We start from the raw sequence: 25,228 nt of genomic DNA, 5'->3' as shown, positions 1-25,228 counted from the left end.
TTGGACTATGAAACACTACTCAGAATGTCAAAGGTATAATCCAGCCAATGTTACAATCCTATTAATTTAATAGTGGAGTTTAGCACCCTCCTTTTGAAATCACTGGAACCGAGGAGTGTTGTACCTGGGCTGCATTTTGCCCCATCTGCCTGTACTCCTTGAAAAGTCTTTTTTGCAGGCAAGAAACATGATTATTGTCTGTTTTTTTTGCCCTGGGGTGAAGTTAAACAGAAGAAGAGAGATAAAGTCGAAAGAAATCAGCAAGGGAACTTCCATATTGCAAGTGAAAGATGGCAGGAGATCATTCACAAAAATGGAAAGAGTATATCATATAGTTATCAGATGGAGACTGTGAACTCTAAAGATCAATTTTCTTTGAAGACTTTTAAAATGTCAAGCTGATTTACATAATTAAATACTAAGAGGGGGTATTTATGAAGGTAATAAATGTGAAGCTTTGTTCCTTATATTCCAAAACCTAAAACTCTTTTTAACAGGAACTTTTAGATGTCACACTGATTACACGTACCCTAGCAACCAGAGTGTTGTTGAAACGTTAAGTGTATGAGTCATTGTAAAAAAATTTAAAAATACAGTGGGACGTTGTGAATTTTAATGCATGGCACAGCAATCCTTCATAGGAAATTATTGAGTTAAAACTTTAGGCAAAAGTTTAAGTAAAATTAAATGACCCTCTTGTTGCACACCCCTAATGTAGTTCTGTGGTTTCAGAAAGTGTTGTTACATGCCATCCTAAACTCTCAGCAGTGAGATATTCCAGGGTTTTTAGGTGCTTATCCAGGGTTTGTGTTTCCTTTTGGGAATGAGGGACCATGGAGACTTAATGATATATGGTTTACTTACGCATATGTACAACCTGAGCCTGAGTACATAACCTATTCCAGTCAGATCTTTAAACACCTAGAGACCTGGAAAACAAGGCTGAAATATATGCACACACACACACACATATGGCACATCAAATATTTTCAGCTAACAGACCAGATTCTGGAGATAATCCCTTCTATATAGGGACAGCTGCAAATACAGACAACCTGACAGAAGCAATTTAAATTTCTTCCAGTCAGGCAAAATGACTAATGTTGGCTTGTTTATTGGCAGTCTTCTGCTAACACTACAACCTTCTAAAACAATAGTCAACCTGCTTCCCACCTGAATCTCCAACCACATACCTTGTTTCTTGATTCCATTAGGTTCAATTTGTTTTCTTCATCAAGGAAACAAAAGAGGACTTTTTAACCTATTAGTCACTCCACAGGAGTAGGCAGACGCCCACTCACTTAGAAGTTTTTCAAGAGATTGGAGAAATAGGGAAAGTTTGAGGGAAAGGAAAACCACATGTGCAAATGAACACCTAACAGAGCACCAGGTTATTTTTGTTCAGTGACACTTCTGGGTTCTTAACATCTCGATGCAACAATTTCAAAGGGAGCTTTTATATGAATCTATTTTCAAAATTCAACCATCTTACTCATAAGAGTTGGAAAGGAGACACAAAATGGTGCAGGTCCAGGGGTTGTTTTTCAGTGGTATGGTCCCTGCCCCTTTCCCTTCACCAGAGTGTCCCCTTGTATGCTCTAAGTGCATGCAACCTGAGGGCCAAGAAATATAATCCCATGCACCACATCCTTCCATCCAAGTTGTGGTCTCCCTGGTTTAATATCCTGGGTGGTAGGGTGTGATTAAAGCAATGACAAACCTAGACAGCATCTTAAAAAGCAGAGACATCACCTTGCCAACAAAGGTCCGTATAGTAAAAGCTATGGTTTTCCCAGCAGGGATGTATGGAAGTGAGAGCTGGACCATAAAGAAGGCTGATCGCCGAAGAATTGATGCTTTTGAATCATTATGGTGCTGGAGGAGACTCTTGAGAGTCCCATGGACTGCAAGAAGATCAAACCTATCCATTCTTAAGGAAATCAGCCCTGAGTGCTCACTGGAAGGACAGATCGTGAAGCTGAGGCTCCAATACTTTGGCCACCTCATGAGAAAAGAAGACTCCGTGGAAAAGACCCTGATGTTGGGAAAGATGGAGGGCACAAGGAGAAGGGCATGACAGAGGACAAGATGGTTGGATAGTGTTCTCGAAGCTACCAGCATGAGTTTGACCAAACTGCGGGAGGCAGTGGAAGACAGGAGTGCCTGGCGTCCTGTGGTTCATGGGGTCATGAAGAGTCGGACACGACTAAACGACTAAACAACAATTTCCAGTTCAACTCCAGCCCTATATCTACTAGATCACATGTTCAAAAACACAATTTTGCATTCATCTAAGACAAATGAATGTAGCTCCAGGGGGCAAGCCAGGTTTTTTTTTTGCCCCGGGTGAAACTTCCAGAGGGGTGCCATTGAGGATCCCAGCCTGTGTGTGAATAAATGTGCATGGGGGTTGCCGAGCTGGGTATTTGACCTGGGTGAAGTAAAGCCAAGCTTTGCCCTGTATAAGACACAGAGGAGTGTGATTTTATGTCCATATCCTGGCTGCCCCTTATGAGTTACAAGTTTGTGGAGGACAAAGGAAACGCTTGCTTTCTATTACCACAAATGTGGTGTTTGCTCCCAGTTGTCAGAACTCATTCCTTAAATAAACCTTGAATTGCTGATCTGAACTGATTTCCTGCATCCACCCTGGTTCCAAGCTGCTTCCTAGCCTGATTGGTCCAGGAAAGGAAAGCAGCCCCTGAGAAAACATAGAAGAAAAATGATTCTGTCATGACGATCTGTAATTGTTTTGAAACTTCTGTAATAAAATTGGGGTTTTTCCCCCCCGAGGCAATCCTATACTCCAGTTATGCTCTCTTGGGATCCACAGAATTTGGCACAAGCCCCACTATCTTGGCAGAACACAGGGGGAAACTGACGTTGGAACACCTCAGGTGTGTCAGGAGAACATCCAAAAAGGTTTAGGATTGTGAACAGCCCAGGGGAGCAGCAGACTCTGAACATATCCTATATTCCTCCAAACCATGGCCTAAGCCAGGCATAGGCAAACTCCGGCCCTCCAGATGTTTGGGACTATAGTTCCCATCATCCCTGACCGCTGGTCCTGTTAGCTAGGGATGATGGGAATTGTAGTCCTAAACATATGGAGGGCCAGAGTTTGCCTATGCCTGGCCTAAGCAATGATGCAACTTTGCACCAGCCCCAGACCTAGTGCAAAAATGTTCCCGTGCATTGACATAAATGAAAAGCGGGGAAATAGACAGTGCTGCCACTAACAGCCAGCCAGGGTGGCCCAGTGGTTAGAATGTTGGAACATAACCTGGGAGAACCAGGTTTCAAGTGGGTGACATTGCACAGTCAAAACTGCAGCCCAAGCTAGCTCATGGGCTTGTGATGAGGGTGAAATGTGGAAGGTGAGACTCATACACTCTCCAACTTGAGCTCCTTGCAGGAAAGGTGGGATATAAATGCAATAATAAATAGAATGAAAGAAAACAGCATAGGAAATGCTTAGCACGCAATCACACCCTTGTTGTTATTTAGTCGTTTAGTCATGTCCGACTTTTCGCAACCCCATGGACCAGAGCACGCCATGCACTCCTGTCTTCCACTGCCTCCTGCATTTTGATCAAACTCATATTAGTAGCTTCAAGAACACTGTCCCACCATCTCGTCCTCTGTCGTCCTCTGTCATCTATCTGCAAGAAGATAATTTTGATCTTCTTGCAGTCCATGGGACTCTCAAGTGTCTCCTCCAGCACCATAATTCAAAAGCATCAATTCTTCGGCAATCAGCCTTCTTTATGGTTCAGCTCTCACTTCCATACATCACTACTGGGAAAGAACTGGAAATACCAGGGTTCTAATCCACTCTCATCTGAGTTTTCTGGTCCAAGGGGAATGCATTAAACTGTTATAGTTGCTTATAGTTGCTTCAGTGGGGGAAAAACACATGAATTCCTCTTCTTAGATAAAAAACATACTCGAAAGATTTTACCATTCCAAATAATGTATATATTTTTTGAGGCCCAGCATTCCTACTTCCTGCCTGCTGGTTTCCTACCTATGGGCTTGGTCCCAGCATGCCTCTTTTCTCGTTTCCTTGCCAGCTGGCAGGGTAATTCTCTGCATGCAGAGGGCAGTCAACAGTGACTTCTTCCTTAGATCACCTGGGGCATCAGCAGCTGTTAAATGTGAGCTGCTTTTCTCGCTGATGCATTTGCTCTCCATCTTTCTTAATTTTTAATGGGGAGAGGAAATCAAACATCCCAAGAAAATTAAGACATCTAAACACAGTTTCTCTCTTTCCCTCCCCGATTTGTTGTAGAAATCCAGATGTTTCCCTCTTTGGCAAGGATATCTCGTATTTCTGCACATGAACCATGAAGAGTGCAGTTCTTCTCTAAGATGGTGCAGCCATTGCGATCCTGACCATCAGCTGCATTAAATGCGCTTGCATGCTAGATTGTTGCATTAAATGCACTTGCATGCAAGTTTGTTGTGAACCTCCCTGAGATCTGTGAGAATAGGGCGGTATACAAATTTAATAATAAATAAATAAATAATCAGTTGGCTGCATCTAGAGTCTAGACTGTCACTCTCTTTCATGGGATTCAGTTGTATTCCAGCAAATTCAGGGTGTATAATTTTAGTTGATTGGGATGTCATGTGCAACAAACCGCTGTCCCAAAAGATAAGACTTTTTACGATAAGGAAATTCTCTTGGGATGTTAAGGGGGAAAAGTCGGTTGTATTTCAATTATGGCCAAAAAAAAGTAAAACAATTTCTTATCTTTCTCAGAAGACAATTGTGTATTTCCATAGTACTGCATAGAATTTAATGTATTATGTTGACACTACTGAATCCCAGGCAGATTTTTGAAGTCTACTTTAAAAATGAAGCACTCTTACGACGTTTACTGTGCCATGGTGTTACTGATGTTGCTATGTGCCCACAAGAAATGAGTTGCCTTGTAAAGACTGAATAAAACTAAATTTAGCTTGGGGGAGGGGAGGAGGAGAAGCTGTTAAAGGCTTGTCTTTCATTCAGCTATTTTTATCTTCAAAGACTTCCTCATCAGCATCTCACAACAGCAAGCTTTGAAAGCATTTTGAAAAGGTTAAAACAACACTCTGTTTATCATCCCTGTTTGCTGTGCCAAAAGATATCCCTATGGGTAACTAATTTCTGCTTCCTGAATTTAGACATTTTAAATGTAAATACAGCAACTGAGATGGCGAGATCTACTTCCATTGTCAGGAGTTTTTTTTATTGGAACAAACTACAGTGGTACCTCTGGTTACGTACTTAATTTGTTCCGGAGGTCCGTTCTTAACGTGAAACTGTTCTTAACCTGAAGCTAATGGGGCCTCCTGCTGCTGCTGTGCCGCCGCTGCATGATTTCTGTTCTCATCCTGAAGCAAAGTTCTTAACCTGAGGGAATATTTCTGGGTTAGCGGAGTCTGTAACCTGAAGCATATGTAACCTGAAGCGTATGCAACCCGAGGTACCACTGTACCTAATAATATAGGCAATAAGCATTTTAACAATAAAAGGAAAGTGATTTTTACTTAATCCTTCAGAGCTACTGTAGTCAATAATAATCTGAATTAACATCATCATCGACATCATTTTAGGTCAAGACAGGGCCTGCCCTACCAAGAAGCAGAGGGAGACAGCTGCCTCTGACAGCAAATTCTGAGGGGTGGAAAGTGACTAGAAAGTTTATCATGTGTCTGCCCTATAGCTCTTAAGCTAGCTTGCTGCTCTAGCATAGCAGGCACACTGGAGAGGCAACCTAAAGTGACCTGCCTCAGGCAGCATGTTCGGGGCGGGAGCATTGGTGGCAAACCTGCTTCAGGAACCCAAAGGTCTCAGGCTGGTCTTGGGTCAAGATCATATTTAGTAAAAAAGCAACCTCACAGGGTCAAGACACCAAAAGGGGTGGTTGTGGTGGAGGAGCCACCAAACCCCAAAATCTCAGTGGAAGCTGTGTGTTTCCCCTCTCCTCCTTTGGCTTGCTTACTTGCTTATTATTGTAATCCCGCCTTCCCCCTCCATGCTCCAGTTCCAGTCTGTGTTGAGAGAATGAGTCCCCAGTGCACTTTCTTTTGGTTCTCAACACCAAAGCTTTGATGGCAGAGGGTATATTTCAGCATCTGCAAAAAGGAGACCTCAACTTCTGCTCTACAAAGAGAGAGAGGCCACAAACTCCTATGGCCCCCCAGGACACCTCACAAGGAACACAGGACTGAGCCTTAAGCAATTTTGAGTCATTTTTTGAATTATGTTTTCAACACTTCTGCAGCTTGGTTCTGCACATTTTGTTCTGTGATGAGACACCAAGTACTATTGTAAATTATTTTATACTGGCATACTGAAGGCATAAAGATGTCTATCTTTTCTGATGGCATTTAAGCAGAGTCTGGTTGACCATCTGTCAGGGGTTCTGTAGAACATCCAGCAGATTGTGCAGTGAGCAGGAAGTTGGACCAAATAACTTCCAGTTATCCCTCTCGACATTATAATAATTATTTTCAGTTATTAGTATTACATTTGCATTCCTCTAAGGAGCTCAAATGGCCATACATGGTCCTGCCCCTCCTCATTTAAAATCCACAACTACCCTGTGAGGTAGGCTAGACTGCGAGATTGTGCCTGAGTGGGGATTTGAACTCTGGTCTCCCAGCTCCTAATCCGATACCCTACACCACATTGGTGCTCGCTCTCTCCGTCTCTTTGAAAATGTTTTTATTAATTTTCAATTTTATATCATAGTTGCAACAACACAACTCACAACATATTAATTGCAATGCCACAAACTATCAAAGCATAGTCCTTGAAAGTTAAGTCACATGGGCTCTCTCTTGCTTTTATTTTATTCTATATTTCTGGCTCCATAGTTAAAACTACTTAGCAGAGGAAGCTGCCAAAAATAATACTAACGAAGTGGTGCAGAGAGGGAAACAGGATGAACCGCTTTGCACCCCACAATGCCTGGCAACCAGAGGAAGACAAAACATAGAGCAGAAAATAAGCCAAATCTCCTGTTCAGCACTGTGACAGTAGGAAGCATCTTGATATTTTTATGTTTAATGGACACTGTAATCCAAGCTAAAACACCTGATTGTTCAGCATGAGTCAAGAAGGGGAATTTCAACATGTTGGTCACACAAGGCGTGCTGAGTAAGACAGGAAGTGAGGAATTTTTTGTTTGGTGGGACTAATATGCCCCTGCAGGTTTAAAATGTTGGTAGGTAAACAACTCTGGAATTTTACTTCCACATTTTGCACTTCAGCGATTGAAAACACTGGTGGTGAAACAGATCTCAATAATTAACAGAATGTGACATCAGATGGCATGATGAGTTCTGTGCCCTCCCATCGGAACGTCTGGGCTGAGTGGACTACAAACAGCCAATCCCATTTACTGTTCACCCCAAGGGCATGAATCAGTTAAACATATACTATAACAGCTTGTTGAGTTTCTTCCATTTAGCTCCCAGTGCTCCAGCAGAGATGTTCCTTTCCTCCTGCAACAGCCACCGCAGGAGGCTTCTGAAGTCCCATATTGTTTCTGAGCCTGAGAAGATGGAAGCAGCAGCAGAAACACCAGTGTGTTCCAGCTGCGGTGGCCCTTTTCTCCTCCAACTGTCTCTACAGGGAAAAGAGGGAACCTAGTGTGAGAACCAAGCATGACAAAAACCCAGCATTTCAATAAGGGGTTTTCCCCCATTTGCTTTTCTGGTTTTATTTTGTTTTATTGCATACGGTAATTTTTACGAATACTCATTATTTTAATCTTATTATGTAAACCACTTTGTAATCTCCCCTGAAGAGTGGTAGATAAAAACCTCTTACAGACAGATAAATAAATACCACTATGTGCTCAGCTCCACATCTGAGTTATGAGTTCTTAATGAAAAGTCCAGAGTTCCAATCTTTTTTTCTTCTCTTCCCTTTTCCAGAGACACAATATGTGTGGGGGGGTTAATCTTGCATTGTAAGGAATTAGTTTACTTACTATGTTTGTAAAAGTGGTTGTATTGATCCTTTCAGAGACCTGCTACAAGTACTTACATTGCAAGATAAAGCTAAGGGACTGCATTGTTGCGTTATTACAAAGCACAGATTTGAGCTGCTCTTTTTTTCTGAAGCATGGATTGAAATTGGTTGCACAATTATAGTTGATGGGGTGGGGGTCATTCACAACAAACCATCTTCAAAGATAGGACTTTATGCAATGAAGATAACAGAGGAAAACCACCTCACAAAATCATTAAATAGCCAACATCTTCTAACCACTCTGCAAACTAATCAGTATGTCTTCTTTGGTGATCACTCATAGCCGAGTAAGATTGTCTTCTATGAACCTGGTCTTAACAGTGAGTCCCTAAGTGACTGTGGAGGCCAATTCTGAATCCACACATCCTTCCACAGTGGGGACATAGGTTTCCGGATGGGAGTTGATCACGGTGAGAGTTTGCCAAACGTGCCTTCCTCTTAGCCCATTTCTCCCTTTCATCCTGAGTTCAAGCATCTTCAATTTCATGACACCTTTGGTAAAGGCTGTTCTCCAATTGAAGCACTTGCAGGCCAGTGTTTCCCAATTGCCGGTGTTTATACTACATTTTTTAGATTTGCCTTGAGAGAGTCTTTAAACCTCTTTTGTTGACCACCAGCATTATGCTTTCCATTTTACAGTTCAGAATAGAGTAGGTGCTTTGGAAGACGATAATCAGGGCATCCAAACATGACCAGTCCAACGAAATTGATGTTGAAGAATCATTGCTTCAACACAGGTGATCTTTGTTTCTTCCAGTAAGTACACTGGCATTTGTTTGCCTATTTTCCCAAATGTGTATAATTTTTCGGAGACACTGTTGATGGAATCTTTTGAGGGTTGGAGATGGCATTTATAAGTGGTCCATGCTTTACAAACCAAATCCTAATGAATGCTCATTTAAAAAGCCAATGCTGTCTATTTATCTACACACAAATTGATAAACAGGTTGTCTGACTGGATTTCACACACTGGCCTTCCCTGTGATACCTGGAGATGTCAGGGACTGAGCCTGGGATCTGAATGCAAACATTTGCTTTGCCATTGAACTACAGCTTTTCCTCTTGGCCTCACTCTTCCTGGCATGAGCACAGATCCAGTGCAGAGCCATGAGCACAAGTGAGTCTTTTGGAACCATGAAGATTTATTGCAACACAAGATTTCATGTAAGAATAAGAATAGAATGAACCAGGAACAGAAGCTGGATAGCTCTGTTGGTTAGAGCATGATGCTCGTAGTGCCAAGGTTGCCGGTTTGATTCCCATATGGGAATTAATTGTTACTGTTCTGAATTTTATTATGTTATTATCTTCCTAAGTGGGTTGTGCAAACCACTACTCTGAATATTGCTTTTTATAGGGTAGGATGCCCTGGGGATGAGTTTATGGAACCAAAGGGGCAGCAGCCTTAAAAAGTTTGGGAGCCACTGAGTTTGGGAGCCCAGACAAAACTGGGATGATTCTGTTATCACCAATTATCGCTGTTGTGATTTTTTCTTATTTCCAACTACATAGAATTGTCATACTGTACTTTTTGCTTTTGACCCCATACACCTGTCAACTCAGGGTAACACTTCATGCATCTGATGAAATAAACTATAATCCCCAAAATGTGCAATAAGTTGGCTAGCTGTTAAGGAGCCACAAAGCTCTCATTTTGTATTGATTTTTAAGGCACTAGCAATGCCCATAAGGATGCGGACAATCTCCCCACCCCTGCCAATGACACTATTATTGACAATATCAAATATATAGACTAAATAAAAAAATTCCTTCCAGTAGCACCTTAGAGACCAACTAAGTTTGTTACTGGTATGAGCTTTTGTGTGCAGGCACACTTCTTCAGATACCAAGCATGCACACGAAAGCTCATACCAATAACAAACTTAGTTGGTCTCTAAGGTGCTACTGGAAGGATTTTTTTAAATTTTGTTTCGACTACAGCAGACCAACACGGCTACCTACCTGTAACTAAATATATTGACAGAAAGAGCTCTTTGGAGCAAAGAAATGTGAAAGTCCGATTTCAGTCTTCCAAACCCTTTACCTGGGGGAAATCTCACCTATATGAGCCTGCCAGTGAGGCTACTCTTAAGCAAACAGCACGGGCCGGCAGGCTGAGACAGCAGTCCTATTAAATCCCACTGAAACAAGTGCAAACGCAGGACAGGACCGCTCCGCGAGGCGCCTTTTCTTCCCAGCAAAACGGTTTGGGTAAGCGCTACAGGACAGGCAGAAATTCAACCGGTGCAGCTTCCCCTCCCTCCCTCCCTCTCACCCCCCGGGGTCTCCGCCACGTGACGCCGCTTTCGAAAGCCTGAGGGTCTCCCCAAATGAGCAAAAAATATATATAAAAAATAAAAGGCGCCGGTCCCGCTCGAAGTCGACGGCTGCCCCAGAAAGGAGGTCCCTCGCGGGCGAGGAAGGAACGGGCTTTGAGCAGCCCTGATCTAGCCAACCCTCGCGCGCGCATGACCACCTCCGGAGACTCGCCCCGGCCTCGGAGCACCACTTCCTCGAGCCGGAGGGAGGAAGGGAGGGGGGAGAAGCTCTGCTTAGCCCCTCCCTTCCCCTCCGGCTCCGGGCTCCAGGCTGCCTTCGACTCCGCTGCTGGGCGAGCGCAAAAGTTCGACCTTCCCCGCCAGCCTGGGCGGCACGAGGGCGCCGGCGGAGACGGGCAGCAATGCGCGCGCGGCCAGGCGGCGCTGAGCTCTGCGCGCGCGGCGCTCCGAGGGAGCCTCGAGGCGACCCGGCGGGAGGGCTGAGGTCGGCGCAGACATGGAGAGCGCCAAGAGCAGGAGGAGCCCGACCCTGTAAGTGTCCGTAGAGATGCCCCGAGCTGCTTCCCTCCTTCGCTCCCCTCAGCTGCTGGCGCACGTCTCGTCTGAGTCCCGGCTTCCCTCCTTTTGTTTTTCCGACGGGCATCTTCTTCCATCCACACGGAGGGCAGCGGGGAACAAAGACGCTTGGCAAGGCGGGGAAGCGTCGAACTTTTTCAGCTTGGGGGCGAGGAGTGCATGGAGTTTATATCTATCATCTATCTATCTATCTATCTATCTATCTATCTATCTTCCCTTTCCCAAAGCAGCTAGACGTTTCTATATGGATGGTGGTGAGTGAGCTGAGAGAAGCATTAAAAACAACAGCCACACGCTTCAATTAGAAAAGTAAAAGGAGGACCAGCTGGTTCTGTACAAGGTTACTCCTTTAACCTAGCCAAAAAATGTGCCCCCCTGTTTCTGTGTGCCCAAATGAGCAGAGCATCAGGAGGCTTAAGTCAAGGGCTCACTTTCGTTTTCACTAATAAATATGGAACCGACAAGTAAGGCTTTAATATAATTAGATCCCGCTCATGATTCTGCACTGGGTGTCCAGGGGGCCGGCGGTCCAAAGTTTAGGCGTTGACCTTTACTGCTAGTAAAAGAGGAGCCGACTTTTGCAGGAAAATATTGGGTGGGTGGAGTCAAAGTGCTTCCCTCCCAAAACAGGTATTGACCATGGGCAGCGCATGACAGTGCTTTTCCGTCATGAACAACATTTCAGTATGTCAGCGGAACGAACAAGGTGGCACCAATCTGTCCCCCAGTGGTTTCCTTAGTGGGGAGCATGGGGAAAAGAAGTGGAAGTTCCCCCTTATCTTCTAGTGTAATCCCAGGGCATAGATGTGAAGTCAGATTTGGCGGGGCAGGGGGAGCAACATTGGCAAGCTGTCTCAGAGCCTGAATCCTTCCCCCAAGGAACACAGGGAGAAATCGCTCCCTGCCACCGCACAAATTGTGCAGGGTCCCCAAAACTTCTTACAAATAAATATTGTGAGCTACTGTATTTTTTGCTCTATAAGACGCACCAGACCACAAGACGCACCTAGTTTTTGGAGGAGGAAAACAAGAAAAAAATATTCTGAATCTCAGAAGCCAGAACAGCAAGAGGGATCGCTGCGCAGTGAAAGCAGCAATCCCTCTTGCTGTTATGGCTTCTGGGATAGCTGCGCAGCCTGCATTCGCTCCATAAGACGCACACAGATTTCCCCTTACTTTTTAGGAGGGAAAAAGTGAGTCTTATAGAGCAAAAAATACGGTAATTTTTCTACCACCCTGTTGTTGTTTTAAAAAGTGCTTGCTGCTGCTGCTTGCTGCATTCAGAAGCAGATTTGTTGTAGGACCACATAATTTTTGCAAAGGGAATTTGCAGTACAGTAAAATGAATTACAAAAAATATAGACAAACCCTTTCCGAATTTCACAGAAGTAAGATACTGGGGACAAACATCCATCCTTGCATGTTCTTTTCCCCTCCCTCTCTTAAGGGTGGATCTACACACCTTGGCTGTGTTCAGGCATAACATTAAACCATAGTTTGGTATTACAAGAATGAACCAAAGCTTCCTACTGCTTCCTTGCAGCTGTTTCAGAAGTGTGAGCCCAAGGCTCCCTGTAGCTCATGTTAGTAATATTTAGCATTATATCTTGAGTTTTAGCATTATATCTTGTTTAGCATTATATCTTGAGTTTTAGTGGTGTTTCTGCATTTGTCTGTAACATGAATGTGAGACCTGCATTGATGAGAATATAGATTTGATTTCTGTGGTTCTGTCTCACTATTAATATTATCAACAGGTGGCACACATAGCACTAGAAAGGCTGAAAGGCATAATTTTGTGCTGTGTGGAAATGGTCAGTGCTTTTATTCAGAGGGTACTCAAGGGTACACAGTACAGACACCTTATTTATTCAAATGTTAAAATTATGGCACTTACTGTAACAACTTCATGGTGAGTACTGGCACCTTTTTTCCAAAAAAAGAAAAAGCACTGGGTCTAACACCATCTGACCTTTTTGTGAGATGCTAAAAGAGGCTAAGTATTTTTAGGAAGACTGATAGTCATGCTTGCCAGGAGCCTGGTTTCAGATTTGTGGTCACCTGTATGCAGCATGGAAAATCTGACCATTAGCTCATTATGAAGGGCAGAATGAACATTAAGTATGTTTAACGAAACTCTTGCACTTATAAAATGTGTGTTACAGATATGTGCATAGTATTGCTGATGCTCCGGTGTAATATATTGCAGAAATCTGCCTCAATAAATAGATCACCAATCAGAGCTGTATAGGATGATAATACATTTGACCCTGCTGTTTTCTCCAAAAGGAAGTTCAAAGATCCTAGCACAACAAGCAAACAACATGAAACACCATCTAACAATAAAATGCTACAAGAAACTTGAAACAGACCTTCAGTTCAGTATTTCAGAAAATAACAGTTCGACTAAATATCAGTGCAAAATTCATGAATACAGCAACCTTTGTTTTAGCAAAAAATACACATTTATTTTTTCACTCTAGCAGCCAATATAATAAACGATTCAGATATACCCACCCTAGAACCATCAGAAACTAAGAGAAAAATGAGTCACAACTAATTAATACAATAATAGTACAGGATAAAAAGAGTCACCGTATCCCAGAGCCCGCTCTTGTCAAACCTACTCTTCCATCACAGGTTAATTCAGAGGCAGAAAAGGGAAGACTGTCCATACTACTCAAGTCAAACTGACAGACCCTTGTCTCTCCTGTGTTTGTGACTATAAACTCCAGCCTAGGGCATGATTACAAGGCCCCAGTTACACACTTCCTCCAGAATAGTGAGCAGGAAGTCTCAGCCACTTGTCAGGCTTGATGTTTCAAGCAGGTCTGTTTGAGTCAGCTGTTCTCTTCAGGTACATTAAAAAGTCAGGGCAGATGACAGTCCCTTACCCCACTGTGCTGGTTGTGGCTTTATAGCTGGAGCATGCTCACGGCGACTTATGATACACTTCCTCCAGGGCAGGAACTTTACAAGATTCATAGCATTCAGTACAATGTAACGGGTATAATTTACTGAAGACAATCCTTTTATTCAGACTTAGTCAATTTTATTTTTTGACCCTACGCAATTAATGTCCAGGGACAATTGAAGTGACTTAGGGGTCTACAGTCTGACTGCAATGTACCCCGTATTTTTCGCTCTATAAGACGCACCAGACCACAAGACGCAACTAGTTTTTGGAGGAGGAAAACAAGAAAAAAAAAATTCTGAATCTCAGAAGCCAGAACAGCAAGAGGGATCGCTGCACAGTGAAAGCAGCAATCCCTCCTGCTGTTCTGGCTTCTGGGATAGCTGCGCAGCCTGCATTCACTCCATAAGACGCACACACATTTGCCCTTACTTTTTAGGAGGGAAAAGGTGAGTCTTATAGAGCAAAAAATATGGTAATTTATTTCAGCCTCTTCCCTTTATTGTCAGACAGAGGGAGCTTGTGGTTAGTTTGGGTCCCTGTACTGTGTGATTAAGGGTTTGTTTGTATGTTATGTTTTAGCAGTTCACGGTTAGATGTCGCCTGGTGTTTTTTGTGCAGTGTGATTAATGTACTGCAACAAATATCACAGTGCTGTAAGACATTTTCATATATGCAAAACGTGAGCACTTGCAGAGAAACCACAGGGTTTCTCTGAAGGTAATAATGGATGTAGTCGGTGCAGAGATTTCCTACTGATCTTATTTCTGAAGATGTGAGGACAGAAACTCCATGTGAGGCAGTGTTTGTAGGACAGCATATTCATTCAATTTTTACCTCATCTTTCTCTGCCAGTGGTAACTCAGAGTGGCTAACAGCATCAAAAGAAAACTAAAATTAATTCAAAACTCATTTAAAAAGTGGTTGGGTCTTGCTGGGTTAGTTCCTTTGGCTGTTAGCACTTGACTGATAAACCGTCGGAAAGGGATTGTAGGAGGAACTCTCCCCTCCCCACAAGTGAGCTTATAAAAGCCTCAATAGCTGATGAAGTGGACTGCAATTATATGATGTGAGTAAATATCTGATGAGGCGGGTGGTAGTCCATGAAATCTTATGCCACAAAACATTTTTTACTCTTTAAGGTGCCACAAGACACTGTGCTTTTCCTGCAACATGGCTACTTCTCTGGAAATCAGTAATTGAGATGGTTCTAAGGTGGATCATCTCCATTGGCCTGTGAATCAGAAAATGCTTTGCCTAGTTTTTGCTGCCTTTTCCCAGCTGCTAAGGCTGAAATGGGATGGGGAACCTAAACTGGAATTGTCTTTGGACTGCCAACTGGAACTTTGGATGAGTGAAATGTAATTTCCTCCTTCCCACTTTGCCTGGGCGTCATAAAATGATGAGAACATGAAGGTGGGCAGCGCTGATGTGCAGCATTGCTCATGGCAGCAAATAACCAATTTAGTGGGGATTTTCAGTGGGAAAATGGTAAAAAAGGCAAAGGATTAATTCCCACTTTAACTACACTGTGGCCCTGATTGCTTAGGGCTCTGTGCAGCTGATTTTGGCTGAAAATAAAAGGGGGGAAATGACAACACCATGGGAATCCACAGTATTCAAAGATGTGTTTAAAGGAGCATGCAGATTGACTCCTAGCTAACAAGCTGTAAAAAGTAGCAAATCACCAGTTCTAGATGATATTCATCTGACAGTTCTTTAGGGCAGTGGTTCCCAGTCACCTAAGTACTGCTGACCCCCTGTTTTTCAAAAGCCAAGGCATGAATTCCCTCCTTTTGAAAGTGTTGATATATCTGTGGTAGTGTTTGGTATATGAATGGTGCCCACCGTACCCTCCAGCGTGTCCCAGTGCAAAACTGGGCTGTGTGTCTTCCGGGCCGCACTCCAGTGCAAGTCCTGTGACCTGTGCAAGTGCACGGCACCAAGAAACCTGCATTTTGGGGCTCCACAATCTCATGCAAGGCACACACCTGGCCATGATCTTGCACGTTTTTGGCCACTGTGCTCTTGCAAAACGGAATGTCCCAGACAGTTGATGGGTATGTGCCATGGACCCTCTGTCCTAATTGTAACAGTCTTAGGCCTCTACGGATATGTATATATTTAATGGATGTTCGTCTTGGCAGAGCATTCCTCAAAATGTGGGGTGGCCCTACATTTTTAAAAGTTCAGAAACAAACACCCATTATTACTTTAGAGTGCTTCTCCAAAAAGGGAACATATTTTGTCCCGCTCTGCAACAGTGTTCCCAAGTAGCGCGCTTTACATATTTTCCACAGAAGTGAATGGCAGCCATTCATTTGGAGAGAAGGTGAAGGACTGTATCTAAGTTCACTATATAGCTCTAGGCTGAATTGGGTCATGCTAGGTCATGGTTGGGACAGGACCCTATCTGAACTCCTGGAGAGCTTCTGCCTATCACTGTGGACAGTAATGAGCTAGATGGACCAGTCTGATGCAGTGTAAAGGCAGCTTCCTGTTCTCTGGATGCCTGTGCTACCCTAATGGCCATGCACATTCTACTCCATTTTGAACATAATGAGAACTGTTAAGAATAGGTCCCCTGTCTATTTGCATAGTTTCACCTTGGTTCTCTGGCTATTTCAGAGTATGAAAAAGGAGAAGGAACCCATAAACTGTTTTTTTTCTGTATATCATTACTTTTTAAAAATAAAAAATGTAACACAACTATGAAGGAAAAGTATATTGTACCAGAAATGGTACAGGCATTAGCTTAATCAAGTTATTAAGATAGCCGTGGATTTTTGCATTGTTTTACTAGGCTATTTAAAGGTTTGTGCTAAGGAGCAGGAGGGTGAATTAATTTTTGTAAACCAGCCTGGGAATGCACTTGTATGATGGTATAAAAATACATAAAATAAATCTTCTTTAAAAAATGATAAGGTGTAAGCTGATGCAAAATTACTGATAGCTAAGGAGTCAAAGCAGAAATTGGCATCATCAGTTGAGTCACAAAGGTTTGGGATATAGTTAATTTACAATGCCTTTCTAAGTTTTATGGGGAGATGGATCCGATCCATGTGACAGAACTGATCAAATCTCTATGAAATGTATCAAAATAATGGGTGTATTCCAAAATAACCTGGAACACTTGTTTTGAACCCCACAGAATGGGGAGGGGAGGAAGCATCTTGTGGGTACGGAAACTGGAGGGTTGAAGCTGCTGGCAGGAAAAAGGTTCAAGCACTTCCTCACTCTTCCAGATACCCATCTCTCAAAATGCCTTTCTCTTTCTGAGCAACTAGCTTCCAAAGTGGCTGTAGAAGTATTATGGGTTTCAGGAGCTGCTTGTTTAGTCCTTGCAAAAAGTGGTTGTGGGGGAGGCCAGGGAAGTCCTAGTGCCCAGAACTTAGATGGAGGACCAGAGCTTGTTACTTTATGGATGTTCTCAAGCTGTCTTTTTGTTTGTTTGTTTGCAGTAGAAATAAGCATGCAGTTTCCCAGAATTCTGCAGTCTTATATTTACAAAATGTGCCACAGAAGCTGGACATTTATTTGAATTTTTTCCCATTTTTTGCTGCCTTGTTTTATTTGGATGAATTGAATTGACGGTGCAAGGTGTGGTTGTTAGTTTGTTTGCTGTTTCTAATGTATGCTTTTTAAAAAGTAATGGATAAAATGTCTTCACAATAATGAAGAGGTCTGTGTGCTGTGAGAGCCACATGTGGCTCTCAGAATACATGGAGCAATGAGTACATTTGTAGAAGGGAATGTCTTCTACAAAACAGGGAACCTTATTTGATGCATTTTCTAGGTGGGAGGGGAGTGTTTGAATAGCCCGATTCCTGTGAGCTTAATAGTCAAGCGTCTTCTTTTCCAACCTGCTGTAGAGACTGTTGTTAAATTTCTCACTTAAGTGTTGGTGCTCTCACATGTAATTCTTCTATTTTTTTCCCCTTTAGGAAAGCTTCACAAGGATGCAGCATTGATCCAAAGGCAGCTGTTGAGCTGGAGGAGATTTGTTGCTCCCATTCAGATCTTGCCAGAACTGCTGAGTTCAACATAACAATGTCTTTGGGTCACTTAGCCAAGGGAGCCAGCCTAGATGACCTTATTGATACTTGTATTCATTCTTTCGGTGAGTTGAGTGATCTGTCTTTAACTATTTTCAGACTGTATCTCTGTAGCATTTTGGGTCCTTCGTTTTGCAGTGTGTTAGATATAATCAGGTGCAAGTACATTCATCACTGCTTTTACACTTGAGTCTCTGCATATGTTGTTATGTGAGTATCACTCTGTGTGTGTCCAGAATGTTTATCAGTGTTAAGTGCTGTCCTTGCAGAAAGAACAAGTGTGGCAGTTATAATCTTTGTGGAATTATTAAATCCCCTCCCCCTGTCCACACTTCTGAATAAATATTAGACACATGGAAATGCATGTAGACTGTGGCAGAACTCAGTTGAAATGTTAAAATCTGGGTATTGTTTCATGCTATCTTTTGGGAAAACTTGCATCTTAGCTAAATGAATGGTTGCAGGGGGGATACTGCTGTTTATCACCAAAGGGAAATAACAGCTTTATTATAAAAGAGAATGATATGAAGTAAAAAAGCTCAGTGGTATAGCTTTTACTTAGCATATGAATTATTCACTCCCCCCTTTTGCTGACAGAATACCTTTGAACAAATTTAGCATCATGCAACTGAATCCTATGGCTTTTACTCAGAAGTAAGTCCTATTGAGTTCAGTGGGGCTTACTCCCAAGTAACTGTACCTAGGATTGCAGTCTTAGATGCTTAAAATTTTACTATTTCTCGCCAGCTTCTTTCTTAGCTTTGTTGTCATTTATGTTCATAAAATACACGTGAACAAAAGCCATTAAATGATAAATGTTAGAATTCTGATAAGGTGTTTTTTTTTGGGGGGGGGGGTTATTTCCAACACTATTGTTTATATTTGTAGTTCTGATGTTTTTTACGCTGTGCTTTGAAGGATTTGTACCAAGCAGTTCATTCATGCCGCATGAATTGGCATAGATTGTGATTTAGTGTTATCAACATACAGTTGAAGGTGTGCATTATTCCAGCTGTAGGTAAATAAAATGTGGTTTTGTCTCTATATGTAGGAGGGAAGGAATAAATGATGCACTGCTTATCAAGTGCAAATGACTGGCCAAGCCATCTGAATTTTTGTTCATATGCATGTGCCATAATACACATTGATAGCTTTCTTTCCAGTAAATGATTTAGAGAAGCTGAATAGGCTTAGCACTTAGCACTCTACCTTCCTGAATCATGCTCCAAACAATGACTAATCCTCTCAGCACTTCTAGAGGAAAGTCATGCACATTATTTAGTTTCGACAAAGCATTTACAAAGCAAAATGCATATTGGGTGAAGAACTCATGCTATGGAACCTACAGTAATCATTTTTTGCACCCTGTTCTCAGTTTCCATAGTATCATATGTATTTCATTGTAATGCATATGCTTGATTCCTCTGGGTTCCAGTGTTTTGGGGCCTGGGGACACATTTGGAAATCTAAAAATCACGAAATTCCCATTTCACGGACGAAAAACCAGAGATGTTTAGACACCTCCACGCACAACAGGCAAAACACCCACAACCTCCAAAACAAAACAAAACAAAAAACCACAGGCAATTATCCTTCTTCCACAAAACCCCCAGTAAAACCAAGGCAAGCCACACACCTCTGAAAAAAACAATAACAGAAAAAACTTCTGGGAGAACCACCTCCCCCAACAGCCAAAGAAATAAAGTGGACAGAACAGCCACATGGGACCCAGAGGCAATCTGGGAAAAGGGAGATATGAGGGTGGGGGGGCTGGGTGCCTCACTTAGCAGCACAGCATTACCCAAGCGATTAAAACACACACACTTAAAAAATAAGAAATGGAAGGTTCAGGGACTCTGTGTTGGGGACCCTAGCTTTATCCACTAAAAACTCATGCTTTCACAGTTACCTAAGCAAATGTACTATTACTCCTATTTTTTAAAAATAAAATAAATTAGAAGAACTAAACTGTTGGTCCGCAATAACACAGTCTGTTCACCTCTTTCCTGAAAGCGTGTTAAATGTATCAAATGCAAACTATCATTTAGGGTTTTGCCTTAAGGTATGTTCACATTACCACTTACTACATCCGGTGTGCTTCCATCCGCTAATTTTTGAAGCCACATTCGCAAGACATTAGCCACAACCCATAGCAAACCTGTAGCTTATTGATAAATACTGCTGCTCCGTGTATTGTTTCTGAAACCAGCTTCAATGTGTAAGGAAACTGGATGCTGCGTGACCGGTAATGTGAACATACCCTTAACAGTTGTTGTGCTGGTGCGGTAGAGCACATAAACGCTTAATGCCAGGAATTACAGGGGCAAGGAAACAAGAAGGCCATGTGTATCAGGTGAAGACATCTCCGCCCCTCTCTGATTCAAACAACTCTGTGCAAATTCGACTTGAAACTTGTATTTCAAGCTGCTAATTTGAACATGGAAGTAGGTAGGTTGTATTAAGTTCAGTGTAACTTTTCTCCAAGCAAATATTCTAGCAATTTCAGCCTAAGTTGTATTTCTGTGCATTTAGGTTTGAGTAAAAGTGAATAGAAATGGGCTGTGGAACGGAACTGCTTTAAATACGGTATGTTCTAGTAATGCTCTGAGGGAAACAGCAAGCAGGGATTACAAATTATTTGTACTAAGGCTATTAAAACTTGATGCATTTTCATTTCTATTTTCTGTCAGGAGTCTGTGGTGTCTTGCCTAAATTATAGTCATATGCAGACATAACCTTTCCCAAGGTTCAACTTAGTTTGAGTATTGGGGACTGGACCACAGAAAACCAAAATTTCTTAATTGAAATAACAATTAAGAACACTGTCTGTTCCATAGATAGTGAAAGATTTAATGCTATTTAAAACTGATTTAATGCTATTTTAAGAATGTGCATTGTGTTAAGTCTCTTGAGACTTCCTAGCACTTTTGAAACATCATGAATTGAAGGTGATACAGCCAGATAAGCAGCTTTAAGGAAGTTTCTTGTTTATTTTTGCAAGGTATAAACATTGCATTGGAGATAGCGACAGGGGAGAAATTCAATCCAGTTTGCATTTAAACATAAACTTTTAAAATCTGCACTTTTTGAAACAACGTGCAAACCAAAACACATTTCTTTGAATTTTGCAGTTCAGTTCATCAGCCAAGTAATGTGTACAAAGAAAGCACATACTAGGGTAAAGCATATATAAATTCATATATTAGTGAAAACAACATTAAAATACATTATATTTGGGGACATTGCTTTGCAAAAATGTGCATATTTGGAGCAATTGCATGCAATTATTAAGGAAAATTTTGGGATAAATTTGCACTGAAATGTTGTTGGATTTTCATGAGGACTTAAAAAAAAAGTTGCAAGCCTATGTGGAAATGTGGAGAACAGGGAAAAAAAAGATAAACTGAAATTGACATATTCACCCAACCCTAGTTGGAGATCAGCAGAAGTGAAGGGAATAAAGGATTCTGCTCTCCTGCCTCAAATAGAAGAAGTGATACGTCTTAAGTTAATAAAAGCAGTAGTCAGTGTAGTTGCTCTGTTGGTGTCAGTAACTTGCAATTATTGCAGTTAAGACCCTAACTCTTAAAATATACAAAAGTTTTGATTTAAAAAATCTGTAATTGCGTTTCATTTTCTAATATAAATCTTTGTTGATTTTCCACAAATTATAAACGTAACAATATTTCATTTTGTTGAAGTATAAAAAGGTTTGAATTGTGGTCGGGAGGGCAAATGCTTAGGATTTCCTGTTGAAATACAAACTCATTGTCGTTTAGACCAAAACTTGGCCGCCTTATAGATGCAAACCCTATAAGGTAGATAGATATTGCTTTGTGGAAATCTTGTCTTGGCACTTACAATGAGTCCTGAGCTTACGCTTCCTGACAGTAATTCTGTCTAGGGTTTTTGTTTTTTGTCAGGGGCAGAATTCTTGGACTCCCCCCCCCCCCCAGTATTGCATTTGCTGTCCACATTTGAAAAAGGTACAGATGTGATTTGTGAAGACAATTGTATTAAATTGTAACTATTGTGTTGGGATTGAGCTGGGAGACTAACATGTAGACCATGATGAAAACACAGGAATCTCAGATTTTCATTTTAAATGGAGATACTGCTTGTCTCTCATAACATGAAAACTAAAAAACAAGAGGTTACTGTTACATGTTTTTAAATGGCTCAGTAATGAGGTTTGCTTCTCTTAGCAGGGCATTGTCCTTCGGGTCTCCATGGCAATACCTATTTGGCATTGCTGCTCTGCAGTTTTTGTAGCTAGGGAAAGGTTGCTGGGTCTTTCAGCAACACCCATGTAATTGAAGTAGAGCAAGGACTTGGCAGAAGGCAAACCAGCTGTGCTCCCTACAAGGTTAACCTTAGTTAATGTGGCAGGTGGTAGAAGGGACTGGATGTCTCTGCGTAGGGTGGTCTTTGTGTAAGGTGGGTCATGGACGACAAAGTTACCTGTGTGTGAATATACCACAGACAGGTGCTTTTGTCGTCCAAAGTACCGTACAATTGCCTCTCTAGCTAGTTTCATGTTTCTAATGTATTTAAATAATTTGTTACTGTTGTGCATAGTGTTTTAAATAATGTGCTCCTTGAATTCTTTTATTTGCATTCCTTATTGTCTGCTTGCACTGCTTTTGCCAAAGGTTGCATTCCTTTTTGTTCTCATTTGGACAAGACATACATTTTCTGAAGGAAGCTGCCTTGTCCCTAATAGCTACCTTGACTCTAGTCATTAGCCATGCTGGCATTCTCTTGGTCTTGTTGGCACCTTTCCTAATCTGTGTTATTGTTGTAATTTTGAATAACCAACAAGCATTCTGGAGAGATTTGATTTCCCCTTTCAACTTCCTTTTTACCAATCCCACATTTTTTAGAAGTGCGTTCATGTTGAATTTTCTTAACAGTTGTCTCTGCTTGCATGTATGTTGAATTTTGGGGAGGTGACTATAGTGCTAGCAATCAGTTCAGCAATGTTACATGTTGTACCAGGTCCTTAGCACCACTTAAGATTAAGCCCAGCACAACCTTTTTTGTTGTGGCTGGGCCATGCATGTACCCTGTCTGTATGAGGATAATTGAAGTCACTCATTACTACATCATTTTGCCCTGTGAATACCTGTGGAGTTCATCCTACATCTCAAGATGAGCATTTTGGCCAGGCAATTGGCAGTACATTCCCAGTACTAAATTACTCATGGGACCCATTAGTGCCATCCCCAATGATTCTGTGTAGGTGTATTCCCTTTTTGAGATAGTTGAACTCTGTGCCCTCTTTGATGCAAAAAAAGACACCACATCCAGTGTGCTCCATCCCTGACCTTTCAGTAGAGTTGGATTCAGAGATACCTTATCATTAATGTCCATTCCACAAAGTTTCCATTGTGCAGACTATATTTGATCTGAGCTTTAAAACCAACCACTCCAGCTTGCCCACTTTTTCTCAGAGGCTTCTAGTATATAAGCATCTGTGCATAGTATCTCTTTCCAAATGGCATGGGTGTTCTACCTTACGCCACTTTAGCGTCTTTGAATTGCTGTCATTATTTTTGTTAAAATAATTTGTATACCGCCTTTCATTTCAGGAAGAAATACTAAGGCAGTTTGCATCCTCCTGCACACTCATTGCCTAGTTGTACCCTTCTCACATGTGGAAAAGCATAAAAACATGTGGAAAAACGTCCCTGAGAGATGATTGATCCCATACTGAATAATCCCCATCTCCTCACGTCAGCTTTCCCTTAACAATTTATAAGCTTGCTCTGCCACCTCCCCACCCCACCCCCTATTTTAAATGCCAACAGTGAGGTCCTGTTCCATTTCTACAGGCCCTGCTTTCCTTGGTGTCTAATAACTCCAAACCTAACCTCCCAATGCCACCATCTTATCCACGCATTGAGACTTCTCACCCTTGCCTGCCAAGATGGCCCCACTCATGTAAAGGTTAGCATTTCAAGGAAATTATCTTGAACCTATCAACACTATCTTTCTACCTGAATTTTGCTTCCAGGACTGCATGTCTACATTTCCCCGTGTCACTTGAGCCAATGTGCACCATGACCACAGGACTCCTCCTCAGTCCTGTCTTCTAGGATAGCTAGATGATATGCAACACCTGCAACCTTTACACCAACGAAGAAAGTCACTATCTAGTTTGTAGTCCTGTCATAAACTCCTTGGCATGGGAGGACATCTGTTCTCCGCTCTCCCCCCAATAGGTTCCTTCTAAGGCATCATTTTGTTCTTCCTTAGAGTGATGCCCTTTCCCCCGAAGACTCTCATTTTCTATTACAGCACAGGAACTGTCATCCTGGGAGTGGTGACACCTCTGCCATGCCCCTGAACACTTGGTCTACCAACTGGTCTGAATTTCTCCAGGCCAGCCAAACACTTGTTCCCTTGACACTTTGAGACTTCATCAGCAAGGGTTCCCCTCTTAAATTCAGAATCACTGTCTATTGCTGCATTTAGATTTTCAAGATATATTCATAACTGGCAGGTCTCTTTAAAACGGTACTGCATGTTTCAACCATCATTCCTCTGTTAAAAAAAAGGAATTTTGAATTCTTGACCTAGGCCTTTATTTTACAGGTAGAACTGCAGGGTTTCTCGTCAGGCTGGGTCTATACTTGCTCCCCATGATTTCAGAGACTTGAAGTATGGTATCAGCATGGTTTATTTTTCACTTCAAAATGCATCTTAAATAATTTAATATATTTTAAAAAACAAAACAAAACAAAAAACCCCAGTCTTTGGTCTTTTATCTTTAAGGATAAACAAGACTATTATACTTTTTGTCATAGTACTTCAGATTACCTAATAAACTGCTATCGTTTTAACTATTCCACATGGAAATACAAGAATATAATTAATTAAATGTATTTGCAAGAGTGAAAATGTATCAGTTTCCCAATAAACAGCTGCAATTTAATTTCATTCATACAGACCCTTAACAAATTGCAAAAATAAGTCAACGTAGTTTGTGTTATATAACTTTGGACTTAATATAGGAACAAATTATTTACCTTTTGCTTCTTTTATTTTTCAATAGATATCATCAATAGATATTATTTTTCAATAGATATTATTTTTCAATAAATATGTACGTATATTAAAGCATCTTTGCCCTGAACTGTACATCTTGGATTTTATTTCTCCCAAATGTTCGCATATTAAGATTTACTGTTTTGTATTAAAATGAGATTAATCTTTGTGCCATTAACTCATCCTAGTGTAATTGTGGCATAAAAGCTTTTATGTTGCTTGGCAACTGAAATGAAGTTAATAGGGAAGTAATCACATTACAGGAACAGAAGACTTGTTTAGAACCCTTTAGAATGCTAATTTGCTAACTAGAGCTGATTGTGTT

General features: G+C 41.6%; 1 protein-coding gene across 1 annotated transcript in view; it reads left to right on the top strand.

The window, feature by feature from the left end:
* Positions 1-10,421: 10,421 nt before the first annotated feature.
* The window catches only part of RASGRP1 (RAS guanyl releasing protein 1), a 43,187-nt gene continuing 28,380 nt past the window's right edge, over positions 10,422-25,228 (top strand). Inside the window, exons 1-2 of the mRNA XM_081886603.1 lie at positions 10,422-10,839; positions 17,743-17,918. Coding sequence (XP_081742729.1) covers positions 10,805-10,839; positions 17,743-17,918 — 211 coding nt within the window. The 5' untranslated portion in view covers positions 10,422-10,804. The remainder of the gene's footprint in view (positions 10,840-17,742; positions 17,919-25,228) is intronic.

This window comes from Podarcis melisellensis, assembly GCF_964234715.1.
Source record: "Podarcis melisellensis genome assembly, chromosome: 1".
Taxonomy (NCBI): domain Eukaryota; kingdom Metazoa; phylum Chordata; class Lepidosauria; order Squamata; family Lacertidae; genus Podarcis; species Podarcis melisellensis.
Note: the sequence above shows the minus strand (reverse complement) of the source record. Positions and strands in the feature narration are given on the sequence as shown.